Source organism: Aythya marila (genome assembly GCF_965140915.1).
Source record: "Aythya marila genome assembly, chromosome: 19".
Classification (NCBI taxonomy): domain Eukaryota; kingdom Metazoa; phylum Chordata; class Aves; order Anseriformes; family Anatidae; genus Aythya; species Aythya marila.
The window spans coordinates 8,312,899-8,332,059 of record NC_139060.1 but is presented as its reverse complement, the minus strand read 5'-3'; the positions used below and the strand labels follow the sequence as shown (position 1 = coordinate 8,332,059).

Sequence of the window (19,161 nt, the reverse complement as noted above, 5' to 3'; positions counted from 1 at the left end):
ATCGATTCTGAAATCTTAGATTTCAGAATGTGAAAACGTGAATACGTTAAGGGACAGAAATCCTAGCGTGCGCTATCTTGGCATACAAAAAGCAAACCCTTGTTCCTTACTTAAGTTTATTACTTCCTGAGCAGCTTCTGCATACTTTTTTTAAAAAGCTTGATTTAATTTCGGTGGTTTGCTCTGGAGTTATATTTGCCTTCTAGGGGCTTTTCTGTGTAATCGTGCTTGCGTACGCAGCTTTCGGAGCGCTGTGCTTTGTGTGTGCTGCTTTTTGCTCTGGCTCCCTAGGTAAGTCTTGTGGTCAAATAGGGAAGCGTGTATTTAGATTTGGGCTTCAGAGGGGGCATTTTCAGTACTCAAAGGTGGGAGGAGTGGAAACAGAACTTATTACCTGAACCAGCTGTCACCGGGCTCCAATAGGACACATGCAGTACCTGCAGCAGCTGCTTTAGCAGTGAATCTGTGAGGATTTTATTTCACGCTTTAGCCCTGTGCACTGTTCCCCCTTCCTTTCCACTCCCCCCTTCCAGCAGCGCTCTGCTTCAGCCCTTCCCCTCCTGTGAGGGCAGAGCCCTTACCCTCAGCCCACTGCCCCAGCCCTGTAGAAACGAACCTTTACCTTCCAAAAACTTATCTCTTCCCCACCGCAGAGGGGAGGGCGATTTGATTTGTCCCTTATGTGTTGGCTGCTTCCCGCTGGCAGCGGCCCCTCAGCGCCTCAGCCCCTCACAGGGCGGCGGCCGCCATCTTGGGCGCCCCCCGAGCCCCTTCCTCAGCCCCCCGCCATCCCCCCCAGCGCCGCAGCCCATTGGCTCAGAGCGGGCGGCAACGGCAGCCGCTGATTGGCTAATCTGCATCGCTCCCCTGCCCAATGAGGAAAAGCGACGAGGCCCGCCTTTCTCTCGATTGGCTTTCCTGCTACCTGCGCCCCTCTCCCATTGGCCACCTCTCCTAGCACCCTATTGGCCCTTCCGCTCCCCGGCTTGGATTTTTAATTGGCTGCCCGCCGCTTGGCCGGCGCCTCACCTGCCGCTCAATTCTATTGGCCCGCCGCTCTGGCCTCCCCCGCCCATTGGTCGCGCCGCCCCTTAAGTCGGCGGCGATTGGCTGCGGCGGCCCCAGCCCGGTATCCGGGTAAGATGGCCGCAGTCGGCGAGTGCTCGCTCCCCGCTCCGTGGCGGCCGCTCTCCCTCACCCACGTCGAGTACCCGGCAGGTAAAGGCCCGCGCCGCCCCCCCCCGCCCCGCCGCTCCCCTCAGCGGCTCCCCGCGGCCCCCCCCGCACCTCAGAGAGGGCCGGGCCGCTCGCTGCCAAATAGTGAGCCATTGAGCTGCGAGCCGCAGGCGGCGAGGCGCGCGTGCGCGGTGGGGGGCGCTGCCAGATAGTGAGCCACATTATAGGGAGGGGGGGGGAGGAGGACGGGGCGCCGCGCATGCGCACTGCGAGGTGGCGCCGTGCCCCGGGGGCTGAGGGGCTTTGGTGGGGGGCGGGGGGCAGTGCCTCAGGGCGCTGCCTGTCGGCGACAGGGCGATATGGTGTGACAGGGCGAGGCTCTACCCGTCCTGGAGCGGCCGCCACAGCGGTCTCGGCGGTGCTGGTGGTCTCGGGGAGCCGCAGTCGAGGCGCCTCGTGCGGTGCTGCTGTGTGTGTGGGGGGGCTGCTTTCTGGCGATTTTGGTGGAAAATCCGAGAAAAAACGGCCTGTGGGGTGCGGAACCCGAATCTGGGGTTAAGGCGCCTCGCTGCTCCCTCACCCGCCTTAATAAGCCCTGTGTGTGGGCTTCGGGTCCTGTGGGAGCTGCCCTCAGAAGCGCCTCAGGGGTCTCTGGGACCAAAGGTAACGCCTCAGCCAGAAGCCCTGGGACACGGCGGCACCAAAAGGCTTTGGAGCAGGAGATGCAGTCCCTGTGCCACCAGCACGGCTGGTTTGTAGGGTTTTCCCTCACACTTCCTCGAAACAGCGGCATTTTTGCCTCACAGTTCAGTGAAACACTGGTGTTTCCTCGCCTGCCTTGTGTTTGCCTTCGCCCCGTAGGTTCTGCTGCCCCTCCTCACGGTTATTCGCAGGAAAGTTTAGGAGAGAAGGCGGAATATTTATAAAATCTCTCCTGTAATGCTGGTAGATTCCTCTTATGCCCTTATTTAAACCTGGGGTTGTACACAGCGTGTCCTATGTGCTGTTTGTTGGGTTGGTTTGGGAAGTGAGGGTGCTGCAGATCTCACTGCACGAGGGTTGTGTGCCAGATCTTAAAGAATGGGACAAATTGATTATTTTCTCTCTGCATTCGCTGCTTTTATACAGGCAAACACAGCAGGTAACCGTCTAGGGCGGGTAAATCGCCACCAAGGTTGGGGTTCTGTGTTACGGAGCGTTGTGTTTGGCTTGGATAAAATACCTGATGCTGGAAGGCTGTGAAATGGAGAAAAAAGGCTAAAAATTAAAACAGCTGGAGGTACAAAAGAGTCTTAATTTTACCTTCGTCTAGAAAAACGAGTTGCAGCAAGCTGGTAGGTCTGATACTTTCCACTGGGTCTGGGGAGAGCACTCTAACTTTATTTAGAAAGCTGTTTGTGTCCTGCCTGTGTGGGGCTTTTGGCCAGGTCCATAAAGCTGCTAGATAATACATTTATAAAATAACGATGTTGGCAGCGTGCTCGGTGCAGGGGAATTAATGTAACCCCGTGCTAATAGAGAGGGAGGGAATGAGAAATGGATCCTGCTTTTACCCACATCAATTATTAAGCTGTCTCGGCGTGATGCATTCAGCTGGGTGGCGAACTCGCTGCCTCCTGGCTGGTCCCTGAGGCTGCTGGCCCGCTGTGGCACCTGGCTCTTAAAAATCTCTCCTCTCTGAAGTCTTGCAGTGCAGAAGAGTTGTCATTCCTGCTTTCATCTGCCTCGAGCGACAGGCGCTTTCCCTGCGACCAGCTGAAAATCAGTCAGTGCTGATTCCTGTCTGGCAGACGAAGCCCTCTTCTCGGGCTTCTGCTTGCGATTGTGGAAGGGACGGGTGCCTGCAGGAGGGTGCTCGTCCTTCCCGTCTCCGTCTGGTGTTCCCTTGTCAGCTGTGATGTTCCAGGCACTCCAAGCACCCATCCTTAGTGCTCGGTCTTCGGGGCTTTCTGCAATGTCAGCTTTCAGCGAGAGCGGCTGAGAAACAGCAGATAAACGCTGTGGTGGGGTTGCCCACAAATGGTCTGAGCGGTGGTTTTGGGACCTAATGGGAAATATTGATGGAAAACGTCAAAATCAAACCTAGAGAGAAGAAACTCTCACTGCAGCGTTACCTGACAGGGCGTTAAACCGTGCTGCTTAAGGAGGGGGGGGGCTCTAAAAATGCTCTCACTTTGGGAAACGGTCGGTCCTGGTGCTTTTCTTAGCAGCAACTGTGCTTTTTTGTGAGATTTGGCATCGTGTGGGGCCCCTGGCACTAGGTAGGCAGGGATAATGCTGCTTCTGTCTATTTTCCAGTAATGAGCTGGTGATGGCAGCAGGATTGTTATGTCCTTTATGGGTATGTAAAAGCCATACTCCAAATGTGCCTAATTGCTCTTTGAACCTATTTCCGCTTTGGATCTCTACCCTTGGCGCTGAGCTTTGTGGTTTAATGGTGTTTCTTCTCTGCTTTGAAGTCCCCTGCTCAGTAATTCCACTGAACGCTCGCTATTTCATGGTCAGTGAGAGGTGACAAACGTTTGCTGTCCCTTTCCCCGTGTCATTCACAATCTTACAGAACTGCTGGATTCTCATTTTCCCTTTTCAGCTGAAAATCCGAGTTACTCGATATTTTCAGAGCGGCTGCGCTGCCGTTCCTGCTGTCTTCGCCTCCTTTCTGTTTGCCTTTCCTGTGTTTATTGCTCCTTTTTCAGGTGGCGCGGCAAGAGTCACGGAATGAATTTGTGGTAGTGCTGTAACAGTAACTTTTGTTCTGCTCTTAAAAATGTTCTTCTTGGCTCATTGCTGCGGAGCATTGGGTGCTGCTCTGGAGGCATTGTGCTTACACGAAGCCAGAGATTACTTTTTATTTTTTATTTTTAATAGTTAAACTAAGTCCCTTCACCAGGGCTGTGTAATTAGGGCTGTTTTTCCCTGTATGCATTACTTTGCATGGCATGACTTGCTGCTGCAGGCTTAAAACTCATCTTCAGGGACTTCCTGTCTGTAGGGTGAGTTTCACTGGAGAGACACCGAGTTCCTGCTCTGTTTGTTTTTTATTATTATTTGGAGAAAAAAAAAAAAAAAACACAACACAACTCCTCTCCTCAGTGCAGCTGGGATTCTTAAAGCTCTGTGACCTTCTGAGCCTTCTCACCTCGGACAAACTCTGCAAGGAGAGAGCCCTGGAGAGGCAGAGCCCTTCTCTGCAGGGCGACAGAGTCTCTTCCTCACGTGTCGGAGGATTTCTAAGATGAGGCAGAGCTGGAGAGGCAAGTGTGCACCATTCCTGATGAGAAATGATGTGTCAGAGCAAAGGAGCTCGCTCTGTGCGTGTATTTCATGCTCAGTCCTCGCTGTGACTTCTGCTGGGGGTGCTGGCTGCCCAGCTGGGGCTCGTTTCCCACCCCAGCAATATCTGGTGAAAGAAGCTGGGATGTTTGGCTTCTTCAGAGCTGCGTCGGGTGTTTCATCTCCCAGCAGAAGCTTCAAGTCTGCGCGCCGCGGGCTGGAATTTCAAGCTTCCTGAAGATATTTTTATTGTTCCCAAACTCGTTCTATCGGAACACGTGCGAGGAGAGGAAACGCCGACCTGTCAGGAGTATCTGCAGGTGTAAACAGGCGTGAAACGAAGAGGCTGTCCCTGTGTGTGCACCTCGACACAAAGTATGGGCAGCGACAGCGCCGCAGAGAGATGTTTCAGTAGGAAGCGGCGGTGGCAGAGCCAGACCTTGTGGCAGGATGTGGGTAGCGCTGCCGATTCATATTTCTGGTGTGTACAGGTTGAGCTGGTGTGGTAAACCTTGCGCGTTTCCCTTGAAAGGTTGCTGGGGGAAATGCTGAATTAGAGCAGAAGTAGGAGCTGAATGGAGGCTGAAACAACAGCGTGCCTCTGATCTGCGGGTGCTGGTTCATCTGTTTATCTCTTGAATCCCTCAGATGATGCGGTTGGGCTCTCTGCTTTGCGTCTTCATCCCCAAATAATGCCCTGCCCGGGGAAGGCTGGACTTGAAATAAGCAGAAGTAAAACAAACAAACAAAAATAACCTGGACTGTCCATCACACAGATCTTTCTCTTGCAATTTCCAGAGGTTCGGGTGCTTTTGGTGGGCTCTGTTCTCCCTGCTTGTAGGAATTGCCTCCTATTTTAAATACCAAGCAAAATGAAGAAATAAATAACTTTATAGAAGGGTTAAAGGGGAACCTGCTGCTGGGTCTGAGTGGACTTAGAGCTGCCAGCCCTCCTGCTTGCTCTGCCTTCCCTGGGATTTGCAGCCACCTCAGAGCACATTTATGGTGTCAGTGCCTTTCTGATGGAGTTCCCAGGGCAGAGCTGAGCCTCCAGTTAACGCACGGCTGTTTATTTGCCTCCTCACCCAGAAAAAGCAGCTTCAGCACGCGGTTGTGTTTGGTTGCTGCTGGCTACAGCGATCTGAAATACCATTAATGCCACCTCTGCGCTGTTTTAAGCGGACAGTTGAAATGTTTGGGGCGTTACGGTGTGCAGAGCTGGCAGCTGCCCGAGTAAAGGACGCGGTGCTGCGCCTGGAGGCGGCATCTGGGCGACGATTCCTGCTCCTGGGCTGGGTTGGAGCGAGGGATGTGAGCTGCTGGAGGCTGGGGAGGGATTTACGGGGTGTGCTAGGTGGTGAGGTAAGGGAGGGTCTGGAGCTGGGTGCTGCCGGTGCTATTTAAATTAAAGGCTGTCTCGTTATGTGTTCTTCCACCATCTGTGCCAGTCGTCGGGTTGGTTATTGCCTGCCAAAATCAGGGCTTGGTATAAAGGACCAAAATCTTTGCCTGCCGTGGATCAGCAGCGGGAATGACCTGAGCCACGCTGGTGCCTCGCTGAGGAAACCTCTCGCCGATGCCTCGGGGACTCAGACTGCAGGAAATACTCCTGAAGCTCTTTCCTCATCGTTTAAGCCAGGTTTTGTGGAGTGTTTGGGATTCATGCAGAGCCGTGAGGGGCTTGATTCTGCGTAGCTGGGGCAGCAGCACCCAGCGGGTGGAGGAGCAGCGTGGAGCCTGCTGGATGCGGGGCAAACCGGCTGCAGGGTGGAAGAAAAGTTTCCAATCCGGGGTCTTCCAACACTTAACACCGAAATGCAACCACGCTCTGGCAAAAAACTACTGGTCTGGGGGGTTTTGTCCTCCAATCCTTCCTAATTTCCCCAGGGTTGTGAACTAAAACTACTGCAAGAGCCGTGTGCTGCTGCCGGTTCCCAAATCTAACACAGCCTGGAAGTGAAGAGGAATCTGCACGCTGTACCTGATGCAACCACAGCTGTGAGGCAACAGCAGCAGCAGCAGCCTGAACTTTGGAGCAGTGCAATGCCTTTTTTTTTTTTCCACTTGCCGTGCTCAGAGGCTGAGGTTAAAGTTTGCTGTGCCAGGAGCTGGGCTGTAATGTCTGGCTATTCACTTACGTTCACCTCCTCCTGCCTCTGTGACAGTGGAGGATGAAGAGGTGGGTTTGAGGTGCCTCGTGTCCTCTTGGGAGGTCCTGGCCCTGCTCCCCAGTTCTCCCTGGACATTTTCTAGTCAGGGTGGAGGCCCAGAGGCACCCCTGTATGGTACAAGTGGGCTGCTGGTAAAAAGCAGTCTCCTTGTTTCTCTCTCTTTCATCTCCTGCAATGTTTAGCTGTTTATTTCCTCCCCGTGCTGCTAATGGCAGTGGTGGTGCAGACACACGGTGAGACAGATGAGGGGGCTGATCCAGCTGAAAAGGAACCCCCTTTGGGAAGGGTTTGGTTGGGGAGTGTTTGCTGGGAATTGCCGGGGCAGGGAGAGGCAACGTGAATGAAGGGGAAGGGAAGGAGCCACCTGATTTGTTTCTCTCATTTGTTTCCCTAGGTGATTTCTCGGGTCAGCTTTTAGCTTATCTGAGCCTCGGTCCGATATTCATTATCGTCGGCTTTGTAACGCTCATCATATTCAAGAGAGAGCTTCACACGGTGAGTCCTCCTCTCCCTTCCAGCTTCTCCTTTGGACACAAATCTTTTCATTTATGGCTCGCCGCTCCTGTGTTCACGCTTCTTTTTGTTTTAAAGAGCCAGCTTAGGGAAGGTGATCTCCTGTCAGCAGCAGGAGACCCTGTCACTTGTAACAGGTTTAGTCTTTGCTGACATTCTGTTACTCCGTGGTGTATTTTGGGCAGTAGCTGTCTACAAACATCAGTGGGAGATGCCTGAGAAACTGAAGAAGGCTGTTGCAGGGTGGGAAATAATATTTCTACCTTGTCCTTAGATCCAGCAGGATCCCAGCGTGAGTGGGTTTTGTGAGCTGGGCAGTGTGTGCAGGAGAGTGTAATTCAGCAGGATGTGCTTTCTTTGAACCTTGCCGAGGCACAAAATGGGGTCCAAAAGAAAGCCTCCGAGTTCCCAAGGGAGTGGATGTGTCTGTGAGGGCTGCTTCCCAGCTGGGCACTGAGCAGCAGGGACAGAACTGATTCTTGCTTCTGTCCCAGGAAGCAACGAGGGACTCTTGATGCATAACGCTTTGTCTGCTCTGACAGGTAGTTGGGAATCAGTGTTACGGCTAAATTCCCTTCAGGAGGTACAAATTTGTGACATTTGCCCTTGGTAAACAGATAAAACGGGGCCAGCAAAAGGCTTTTGGCAGCACATTTCCAACACGAGGCCGTGGTGTCATGGGAACCAATGGCCCAAGGGACCTGGGAATGGGACTTGTAGGTTCTGAACTGCTGCTGGCTGGAGAGGCAGCTGTTAATTCTAGGCAGCCCGAAGGTTTTTTGTCGGCCCAAGAGAATAAGCTAGAGGAACTCGTCACAGACTCGTGGGTTTTTGAGTACCCAGCTTGTTGGGGATGGTGGTGATGTGGCATCGAGGTTGGTTCCCAGTCCTTTATACCAAGGACTTCATGGAGAAATCCTTGCTGAGCTGGGGTGAGGCGCCAGCTGGCTTGCAGCAGCCTCACCTCAGGACACAGGGTGGAAAATGGCTTCATCTGAAATGGGACTGAGTGTGAAGGAGCCAGAGGATCAGCACCAGCTGGGAATTTGGTCACAGCAGCGGGACTGCTGTAGGGGAGGGGGATGGACGGTGGGGTGACAACGAAAACAAATGCTAGCGGGCTGTGTCAGTTCACAACGTGCCTTCATTTACAGGAGCTTCAGGATGAAAAAAACATCCGTAGAGGGAAAAGAGAAGACCTAAAAAGTTTATCTTTTAGCTATTTACTCGAATAACGGGGTGTGTGCTCCCCCTGTTGGTCGGCAGTGAGCGACAATCCCTAGAAACCTCTGCCCTGTCCCAAAACTTTGCTTTCTGCACTTGCTGTTGGAAATGTTATTGCTGTACAGTGTCATTTTTGTCTGTCTTTGTGAATCATCTGCTGAAAAGCTGTGCCTATGCAACGTGGTGCCAGATACACAAAGCAGGCTGAAAAACAAAAGCTTTTCTTCCTCTGCTAGAGAATGGTGAAGCTGCTGCTTATCACCTAAGGAGCTGAATATTAGAAATGCACGGTTTGGGGTTTTCTTAACAGAGGGATTGCCTGGTAAGTAGGTGGATATTTTAAATAGGATGACACAGTTGTCTTGCCTTCACAGATCTCTTTCTTGGGAGGGCTGGCGTTCAACGAGGGAGTGAACTGGTTAATAAAAAACGTTATCCGGGAGCCACGGCCTTGTGAAGGTATGGTATGGCCCGTGGGTGCCACGGTGTCGGTTCCTTTCCAGTGGAATGAGAATCGTGGGGTGTTGGAGGGCGTTTTCCCCTTTGCCTCGTGTTGGCTTTGGATGTTTGGGTGTAAGAAGGCTGGCAGAGATGTGTCCTCGTGCGCACAGACTGGTGGAGTGGTTTGGCTTCACCTTTGGAGTGTTCCAGCTGCTGTGTACGGAGTAGACCTTGACCATACTCTTTCTTCTTCTCTTCCCAGAAGCCCATTCAACAGTGACCACAAAATATGGGATGCCGTCCAGCCACTCCCAGTTCATGTGGTTTTTCTCAGTCTATTCATTTCTGTTCCTTTATTTAAGGTAAAAGTTCACTGTCAGGTTTTTTGCCTGTTAATACTTTGAAACGCCTCAAATAGATGGCTCCCTCGCTGCCACTTCAGCACGCGGCAGAATTAAATCCGAGGCCCTGCCCAACGTGCTGTAACTAGGGCGGGTGGAGCAGGTCTCTCCCAGTCTGTAGGACTGTGCTTCCCACTGCCCCACAGGGAAGGATCGGGGTGGGCCTCCTGCTGCCTCTCTGGGTACAGCGCTCCCGATTTTGCTTTTGTAAGCCACGACGACCCACCAGGGTGAAGGAAGGGGCGGGGGGGCGTGGAGGGAGGAGGAAAGAAGAGCTGCTTTCTCATGTGTCTACTCGGTTTCGTCAGCGGGGTTGTCTGCAGTCTTTTAGGTAATACCTCTCGCCCACTTGCATGCCCTCTTAGTCCATCTCCTGTACCGAGTACTGTCTTTTTCTGCTGTGCTGTGCTTTCCTGCAGTTCTCGCTGGGGCATGGCTCTGTCTTGTGGCTCCAGGCGTGGAGGAAGACAAAACTCCCGGTTCCTCCTGGCTCTGTGGGTGATGGAGGGCTCTGTCTCTGCTCCCTGTTGCATATGCTCAGCACGTGTCTTCCACATCAGCTGCAGTAGCTGCGAGCATTCTGCCTTCCATCACACCGATCGCTGATAATAGCTGGAGAAAGCAGCGTGGCTTTCTGGCTTCTCTTTAAGCGCTGCCAGCAGGACAGATTGATGCTGGGATGATCCCGAGCTGCCCTTGATCCCTCGGAGTAGAGCTTTCCTAGGAGTTTGGAGATAGCGAGAATAGGTACAAGGACTGCTCAGCTTCCTGCCACTGTGCTAATGGCTCTCCATCTCTTTCAGAATGCACCAAACAAACAATGCGAGGTTTCTGGATTTACTATGGCGACATGTGCTGTCCATCTGCCTCGTCACAGTGGCTTTGCTAGTCTCATATAGTAGGTATGGAGCAATCGTTTGTCTTATGCTCTCATACAGTCCTGCGGCCTCTAACAGCCAGCAGCCCTGCCCTTCTTTATCCCGCCTTTCCCATCTGATTCTCAACGACTGCGCTGCACAAGCGAGAGCTTTGCGGAGGTTGCTGCGTTGCCATGAGCCCCTTTAAATGCCCAAACAAAGGTGCTCCATGTCTGGTGCTTCACCGATGCCTTTATGAAACCCGGGATCAGCTGAGCCTGTACCACGTCTCCGTTGGCTCCATTGCCCTGCTCTAGCCTCGCTGCCTGGCCCTCTTTCCAGCACTAATCATGAAAGCATCGCACCATGCCTTGGCACACCAGCATCTGCAGCATGGGGATTGCTACAGTTGGTCAAACTGATTTTGTTTTGCTTGAGCAGTAGATAATCCAGACGTGTTTAGCTGCCTGACTTGCAGGATTCAGTTACGTTAACGTGATGAATAAGGAGAATGAAGTTTTGATGATTTTTTTTTTTTTTCCTTTAGTAGACAACATAATGAGCTCCAGTGGTTGGAAACCAGACAGGTTCAGACTAGAAATCAGGCCATGTTTTCCCCAGAAAAGTAATTACCTGTTGGCACAGCTGACTGTGTACTAGAGCTGATTCCTTATTACTGGGTATTTTTAAAATTGTCAGGACAATTTCATAAAAGATGGTTGGTCTGGTTCGAATAAAAAGTAATTTGAGGAAATTCATTGGCCTGTGCAAGGGAGAAGGCCAGCTAAGATGATCTTAATGGCCATGATAAATGGGTGAAAAGGAATTTGAATGTGACTCATGTAGCTTTTGTGCAGGGATAACTTAAAACTCGTTAGCACAGCTTTCTGGCTGGCTGCAGTCACAGTAGCTGCTCTGTAGTAGTGCAGCCTTTGTGTTGTCACGCTTCAGAGCTGCAACATCAAGGCGAAGATGCTGTCTGTTCTTAAAAGTTTTCAAGCTCCAGCTCTGGTGGCTTGGGGGGGACTTTTCCTGCTGCTGGCTTTGGAGAAGTCTCTTGTGGGAACCAAGGACAGCAGTTCTTTAGCTAATCCAAAGATACGCGAAGAGGAACGTGGAGGATTATTGAGTTAAACTCAAATTAGAAGTGCCCTAAGCTGAAACTGCTGTAGCAGGGAAGACTTGTTTCCCAATTTTTCCCCCTTTTTATTTTTAATAATGAAAACTTAAGTCAAACATCCACCTCTAACATCTGGAGGATAACTTCTTCAGAACTTTGGAGGGTCCAGTGAGACATCAGCCCTTGAATCACGCCTCCTTTGGCTTTAAAGTCTATCTGGTGACTTTTCTCTTCCGCTGCAGGGTTTATTTGCTTTACCACACCTGGAGCCAAGTCTTATATGGAGGTGTGGCAGGAAGCATTATGGCCATAGCCTGGTTTGCCTTCACACAGGAGATATTAACTCCTCTCTTCCCAAGGATAGCTGCGTGGTAAGTCTCGCTATTCAGTGAAGGTTTTATGCCTGCGAGTCTGCATTTCTTGGATCACTGTTTTGCTCATTAAATGAGCTCCTTGGAATAATCTGATAACACAGATGGAGCACAGCTCCCTGACCAAAAAATAAAAGTTGTTCAGACTTCTGTGAACTATGTTACTGATGGTAGAAATGGGAATTCCTGGGTTCTGTTCCAGCTTTGTGTACTAACTGTTGTGAGCTCTGTAACTTGTTCCTCCGTGTTTTCTTGTGCATGCCTGTCCGAAAAGCACACACCCTTGCCAGGTACGGGTAGGAGAGAGAGGACATTTAAGAAATGTGTGTTTTAAGGCCCTAGTAAATTTGTGGGGTGTGGCACAGTATTGGCTATGAGTAACTTTTGAACCATAACAGACCTTAATCAGTTTAATAATAGCCAAGTGAGACTGTAAAGCCATTTGGACTTAATGTAGTCCAGAAATGTTATATAAGGAGTGAAAAACAAGTACTTTTTCTTTGAAATTGAACAAGGAGCCTTCTTCACAAATGGAAGGATAATAGGAAAGCAATGTTAAATGTTTACAAGAATTTATGTTGTGTGGCTGTGTTGTTTTTCTTGTATGCTGATCAAAATTACAGTAGAGAAAAAGCCTAATTATTTCACCTTTTTCCACCCCTTTGTCTGTTTTCAGGCCAATTTCAGAGTTCTTTTTAATCCGAGACACCAGCCTCATTCCGAACATCCTGTGGTTTGAATATACAGTCACAAGAGCAGAGGCGAGGTAAGTGATCTGAGGGGAGGAAGAGCTGGAGCTGGTGTGACTTGTGAGGTGTCGTTACTGTCTGCTAATGTGTAGAGAGCTGCCGTGGATAGAGTGGTGTGGAGTAAAGAAACACCAGGTTGTGAGTTAAGTACCAGGTCTGGAAGGTGAGTCTGTTCGGGAGGATTTGAGATTAGCATTTCGTTTAAAAAATCACTATTTCAATTCCCCAGCCCGCGTTCTTTGCCAGCAGGTGTTGCTAACCTCATGTCCACACATCAGTTTGTGGGCACTCCAGATGTGGTGGCTGTTCGGGGACTGGAAAGGGCAGGAAGGACTGATCTGCCTGCATAGTGCAGCGGGGCAGCTTTATTTTTGTGTGGAACTAAGCAGAGCCTGACTTTAATCCCATCTTTCGCCCCCTGGTTTGTCACAGCTCACTGATACAGAGTTGGGGCCAGCTCCCTCACCCTGCCCTCTCTTTTGGCGTTGCAGAAACAGACAGCGCAAGCTGGGGACGAAGCTCCAGTGACTCAGGAGGTGTTGGGGACCAGCGTGCGCATTTGGATGGAGACAGACAAGAGCAGAGACCTGGGAGCAGCAAGGAGCCTTTTAACAGATGGACCAAAGGAACAGGCAGGGACCATACCCAAAACCTGAAAGCCTTTGCTCTGCTTTAGCAGCTAGCTGGATGCTCCCTGATGCATGTGGGACCGTGCAGGAGTAGAAACTCATTTTCAACACAGATGCACATTGCCGGTTGGAATGTACCATCATGTCTACGTCAGGGGAGGGGGGAGACAATGTCTGGTGTCATGTTTGGGGGAGGGAAAACCAAAAATGAATCGTTTCTGTGACTTTTTTTCTTTTTATTTTTTTTTCTTCAGCATGAAATATACACACTATTTATTTTTTTAAACGGAGCTATTGTTTTTGGGGTGGGTGAGGCCTTGTGTGTTTTGTTTTTGCTTTTTGTTTGGGTTTTTGTTTTTGGAAGAAGATGACAAAACTAATCTCCAGTTGATCATGCTTAATTAGGGCTTTTAGTTTTGAAGAATTTCTCAAGAGGGGAGAGGGGAACTAAGATGGTGTAACGTAGGTAGAAGGGAGAGGAAGGTTTTCTTTCCTTTCTGCCACCAGTTTGGGAGATCCAATTCAATTCCAACTGCACTTTGTATAGACAGAAAGAAAGCACTAAAAGATTTGATTTTTAACACTAGTGATGGTTCTCTGGGGAAGCCTGCACGGATTCCATTAAGGGGAGTGTGTGTGTAAAAACAAACAAAAACAAACAAACAAAAAAACCAACGAAGGAAGACCGAAATACACTGATATATATATATTTTTTTTCCACTGCTGCTCCTGGTGTGTAATTAGCAAGGCTGTCTTTCTCAGAATCTCTTCTAGGTGGCAAGATTACCATACGTATCTCATGTTTATTTCATCTCTTCCTTTTATTCTTTTATTACCTCAGGGTTGCTGGGATCTGTACAGCTTCTGTTGTTGTACTTGGTGTGCTACCGATGGCGCTAGAAGGCCCATTGGTTCTAAGCAATGCTATGCTCCAATAAGTCAGCCCAAAGCCTTACAAAATTCAGTTGCTAGTCTCTGTCTTAAGCACTGGATTTTTATTTTATTTTATTTTTGTTAAAGCTTAAGGGAGGGATTTTTTTTTTTTTAAGAATGAACAAAGTGACAACCATAAAGAAATAATAAGGTGAACACCTAATAACTAGCTCAGTTGTTTGAATTTTCCGAAGTCTTGTTAGAGTCCAGTTGTGAACTCAGTAGTGAGCTTACTTTAGCAGATACCCCTACCAGTTGTTACAGGGGGTTGTTTGGGGTTCTGCAGGCATAATCTCGAGTGCCAAACTCCTGCAAGCAAGTTTTGCTTTCCATCCTTCTTCCATTTTGATTCCTCGTTTGGCCAGTCAGCTCTCTGGATGCTGTGTCTCTGTGGGAGTGTGCCTGCCATCTGTGTGTGCTCCAACTTCAGTGATCCATGAGTTAACCTGGCAAGGGCTATACTCAACGTGCTTCAGGGCTGTGCATGGACACTTTCTGTATTTCTGGTATATAATGCAGCAGTTCAAGTGTAACTACAGAGAAATATTTATTCAAAGCACAATTGACTTGAACTTTCACAGATAAAGGACAGCTTCTGAACTGGCTCAAAGGTCATCGGTGTGCCTTCGATGCAGTCATGTGAGCAGAGGTAAAATGACTGTCACATCTCAGTCTTGCTGCCTGTTTTACTATCTTCACTTTAAACAGACTCCTGCATTATAAAGCTGCTTGAAGTGAGATGTATTTCTGTTCACCTTGATTTTGATATATATAATTTATTATTTTTTTTTAAGTTTTCATCTGTGCCTGTTGCCATAGGAATTTGTGTGTTCATACGGAGTGGGAGTTGGCTGCTGTAGAAACTGTTGGACAACCAGAGCATTAACTGTAGAAAGTAGTGATCCTGATCTAGGAGATCAGGAATTAAGCTCTTTAAGCTTGTGTGTTCAGGTAGCTTTGCATAGTAAACTGTTTTTCACTTGCATCAAACCAGGTTTAAGATCTGTTTAGTTGTTTTTGCTTTTTTTTTTTCTCCATAACATAAGCAGTCCTGTTTCTGTTAACATCTGAAGGACCTGAGCACTGGATCTGCCTGGAAGGTGTATCAGAATAAAGAGGCATCTTACAGCTTTCACAAGGACATTCACTCTGACTTAAAATAGCTCTGTTAAAATTGGGACAGGACATCAGGTAGGCCATGTGGCATGGCAGAACCATATGTTTTGAATCTGAAAGCTGGTACTAATCACTGACTACTTGCAAACCCAATTATTTTCTCCCTGTATCTCTTACAAATTAACTTACAAAGCAAGAAAGAGAATCACAGCTCTCTTTTGCATGGACAAGGCTGAAAGAAGATTGTTTAAAGGGTGACTAGCACTTTCCCAGCTTCTTGTAAGCTGTTCTGCAAGAGAGCTGGAAAAACTGTGCAGAAGCACCAATTGAACTAGAGCACAGGGAAGAGATTACTGCTCTCCATGAGGAGATGCATAAGGTACAAAGCTGTTCCTCTTCACGTTGCCTTCAAACCCCAGCTCCCTACAGTAATGCTTAGGAGTAAGAGAGGGAGAAGAGCTCTTGTAAGACTCTGTAATAAACTCTCCTATGTTCTGTGATCTGTTTGTTATCTGCATCTTCTGCCTACTCTTCCTGTACCTTTCCAGAAATACTTGCAATACTTGGTCGTAGAAATTTGTTAGTGATCCCATGGATTTTTCTTAACTAAATGGTGCTGTGCAGGAAAAAGATTCCGGCTCTGCCTTACTATCCTATACTTGTACGAAGTCTCCTGCCACTAGTTTCTAAAATACTTCCTCTGGAATACACGGCTTTGCAAGCAGATGCTTTCAAGTTCCTCCCCTGTACTCAAGGGCTGGATGGAGATGTTAAGACAATAAAAGGAAGGTGACAGAATGTCATGGTCCGCTGTTGTTGCTGTCCCCACACACAAACGTTCTCCCGTAAGGGTAGTAATGTAACTTCTGCAGTGTTTAAGATTTAAGCCTTTTTGTAGCACATGTTTATTGTGTTTATTCGAAGAACATTTCAAAACTTTGCACGACATGGATTACACTATCGAAACAGAACTTAATACAGCTAACCAGCAAAGCATGCAAACACTACTAGGCTCTATTAGAAATTGCACTTATACCCCAGGAGTTAGTTGAATGTTCTCAGTCTATGCATTTCTTTATTTGCTCCAACTCAGTAGTTTTTCCAGACGTTAAGTTTTGTGTACTTAACGTGGCGTTAAGACTATGGACATCTCTCACTAAAGCAATCAGACAATCAAAACCAGGGAGGAGAACAGTATTCAGTAAGCCAACGCTGGAAAAAATCGAAAGTATGAATCAGAATACTACCACATTCTAGAACTTGCACAATAAAATACTTTTTTTTTTTAAAAAAAAAGGAGAAACCTTGTAATGATTTCAGTGTCCTTTCAAGCACTTCAAAAAAGTTGTTCATCTGAATTTCACCTCCATATATCCTCAAGAATGCGTAAAATGATTTAAGAATCTTGTCTTTCAGTGTGATACTGCTCTTCTTGCAGGCACTCTGCTGAAGCTAGTGGGATTTCCAGATTTAGATCCAAGACAGATCAATCCCATCTTCTGAGATATATTCGCAGCAGAGCGTGCTTCTGCGTAATCTTTAATAGGCACTTTCCTTTGAGACCCTTTGCTTTTCATAAGACAGTAGAAAAGGGCCAGTTACAAATACTTTAGTGGCAATACTGTAGTATTGGTGGTTGAAGGCATTGCAGACACCAAAGTAACTCATCCCCTAGCGCAGAGGCTGATTCAGTACGGGGGAAGGATTACTTTGGCAAGACAAATATTTTTCAAATTAAAAGGCTCCATAAAAGTAGATATTGTTATTTCAGCAAGGTGTGGTCTTTTATGTAGTATTTACAATTGCTTGCACTTTGATAATACCAAGTATCCTCTTGCAGTTTTCAGTCTTATTTCACAGCGGAGGAGTAACAGAGCAGGGATGTGCGTTCACAGGTTTGTAGCGCTCCCACTGTGCGTGTTTTTGTTTTGTTTTGTTTTCCCCACTATCTTACTCCATTCAGGATTCTTCTAAAAGATCAACTAAACCCATGTAAATGATGTGAAAGTGGCAGTTCATACAATCACTGGCTGTGCAGGTGAGTTTCAGTTAAATTTTCCTTTTTAAGGTTTATTTAGGTATATGAAGTTTTAAAGTAAAATCCTTTTACAAGAAAAACTCAATACGCACGTGTCTTTCAAGATCAGAATAATATTTTTCTCTAAACTGGTTTAGTGCAAACTTCTTCATATACGTTTACCAAGGCACTTTGATCACGTCCCTTGCTAGTCTATCATCATAAAAGTAGCAATTATGATAAAATATTTCCCTCTAATAAAACAGGCCATCAAACTTGTAATGCTTCTTGTTTATGGTGATGGTCCAACAGTCACATCTTGGAGGGTGTGCAGTTCAAATATTAAATTAATTCCTGTTGCAGAAATAGCACTAGAATTCTTCATTACCATACAGTTTTACTAAATAAAAATAAAAGGAGCCTGGATTCTGGCAGATTGATTGGATGCAATGCTTACAAAAGTTCCTATGCTAAAATTGTATGTTAATGTTTTTTACATAACCTTTTACTGTCTTAAGGCCATCAGCTGAACATGAGCACACTATGACAAGCTCCATGTCTTTCACAGAATAGAGCTGGCACAAATCCGAGTAACACTGCAGTAAAAAGGAATTCCAGAAAAGGTGCTGTACTGTTACTGCAGGAACAGTGGCTGCTAAAGTGGACAAACATCTAAAGTGCCTGCACATTCTCAGCTTTCTTCCTCTTTTCAGGTGTTTCTGCCTCTTTAAAGCAGAATGATGTGCAGAAGGGATATTCTGCAGCTGATTTTTCTTTGGCTCTAACAGATCTGATTTCTGTGGGCCAAAATCAGAAGTGTATTCTCGAGTTGCTGATCAGAAATACTTCTATTTATCCACAACTTAGGCATAACGTTTTATGCATAAATGTGGTTGCTGAAGGCAAGGTATAAAACCACCTTAGATGTAACGTGTGCCCTGAAGGTGAACAGGCATGTGGCTCTCTGACTAGTAAACAGAACGTCAGCATCTCTTTCTTTTCCTCAGCTCCAAAGAAAGGTACAACGAAGCAACTGTTCTGCTAAAATGCATAGGCAACCCCTTTTCCTCTCCACAAATGTTGAAGTACCTAAAGCCAAACTTAGCAAAACCTGTGTAAGAAAGAAGATCTGTATGACTAGGACCATAACAGCAAGCTTAAACAAAAAGCCCAGAACAAAGCAAACAAAACAAACTACCTTAGCTTGTAGTGGGTGATCTACTCTTGTTAGCTGGGTCAGTGCAACAGAAAGGAGATCTCAGCATCTTAAAACATGGGGAAGGGAACGTTCCCAGGCCTCTAAAACACGTAATGAGCAGGTGTCTGTGGCTAATAAAGTGCACTCTTAACAAGACTGGGTCTGCTCTGACTTGAGAACTTCTTTCTCCCCTTGCCGAAGTTCAGTGGTGATGTTTTGCTGGAGTATACGAAAACTCTTCAGACAAGTTTCAAAGATGCTGCACTCCCCAGAAGACTAAACCGGAAAAAGGCTTGGTCTTACAGTAGTTCCATCACATAACAAACATTCCCTGCTTTTCCTGGAGAAGAACTCCCTTCCTCACCAAACGGATTTAGATACTGGTAAGGACTGTGCTTTCTGTATTCTCTTACAGTACGTTCCATAAAAAGATCCTATTTCAGTCCTCTTTGAGGACAGGAAGGTGCACTTTGCATTGATGGGAGAGGACAGGTCAGCTCCACTTTGGTTTTAGACAGTGCTGCCTCTCACTGCACAGTCTAATATCTGCGGATGGCAATTCTGTAAGGTCTTGCTGAAAACAAATGGTAGATGCCCTCCTGGGTTCCAGTCAGGGCAAGCTGTCCCCTCAATCATTTTCTGAGGAACTGGGAACTTCAGTGCACGAGGGACAGCTCCTTTAGCTGGGGACTTTGCATCGTATTTGCCTCTTAGAGTTTGGATTTGGGAGTGGATTGGAGCAAGATCCTCATGTCTAGCAGTGCTTTCTCGAGATAATGTGCCATACGAGCTGCATTTGTTTCAGCACAGCTGTTGAATGCTGAAATTGCAAAGTTGATGTGTTCATCCATCGGGTTGTAACAGACTCCATAGCCATCTGGAACCACGGGACCAAAACACATCACGCAGTCTGTCTTTGCTGGGACCTGTGGAGACAATGTAATTAAGCTTCTAGCTAGCCAGACAGAAACA

At 47.7% G+C, this 19,161-nt stretch overlaps 2 protein-coding genes across 3 annotated transcripts in view; one reads left to right on the top strand and one right to left on the bottom strand.

The window, feature by feature from the left end:
* Positions 1-1,132: 1,132 nt before the first annotated feature.
* Positions 1,133-16,257, top strand: DOLPP1 (dolichyldiphosphatase 1). 2 transcript variants are annotated; one of them, XM_082775772.1, is made up of 8 exons: positions 1,133-1,218; positions 7,015-7,115; positions 8,732-8,816; positions 9,061-9,160; positions 10,003-10,101; positions 11,419-11,547; positions 12,224-12,313; positions 12,788-16,257. In XM_082775772.1, exons 1-8 carry the CDS (start codon positions 1,143-1,145, stop codon positions 12,822-12,824), a joined length of 717 nt encoding a protein of 238 aa, XP_082631898.1. In that variant the 5' UTR covers positions 1,133-1,142; the 3' UTR covers positions 12,825-16,257. The 2 variants fall into 2 exon arrangements, with proteins under 2 accessions (XP_082631898.1, XP_082631899.1); XM_082775773.1 differs by lacking the exon at positions 1,133-1,218 and adding an exon at positions 3,375-3,517.
* Positions 15,862-19,161, bottom strand: part of CRAT (carnitine O-acetyltransferase) — a gene marked incomplete at its 5' end in the record, with an annotated part of 16,373 nt that continues 13,073 nt past the window's right edge. The window contains one exon of the mRNA XM_082775771.1: positions 15,862-19,115. Within this exon, the coding sequence (XP_082631897.1) occupies positions 18,900-19,115 (216 nt within the window). The 3' untranslated portion in view covers positions 15,862-18,899. The remainder of the gene's footprint in view (positions 19,116-19,161) is intronic.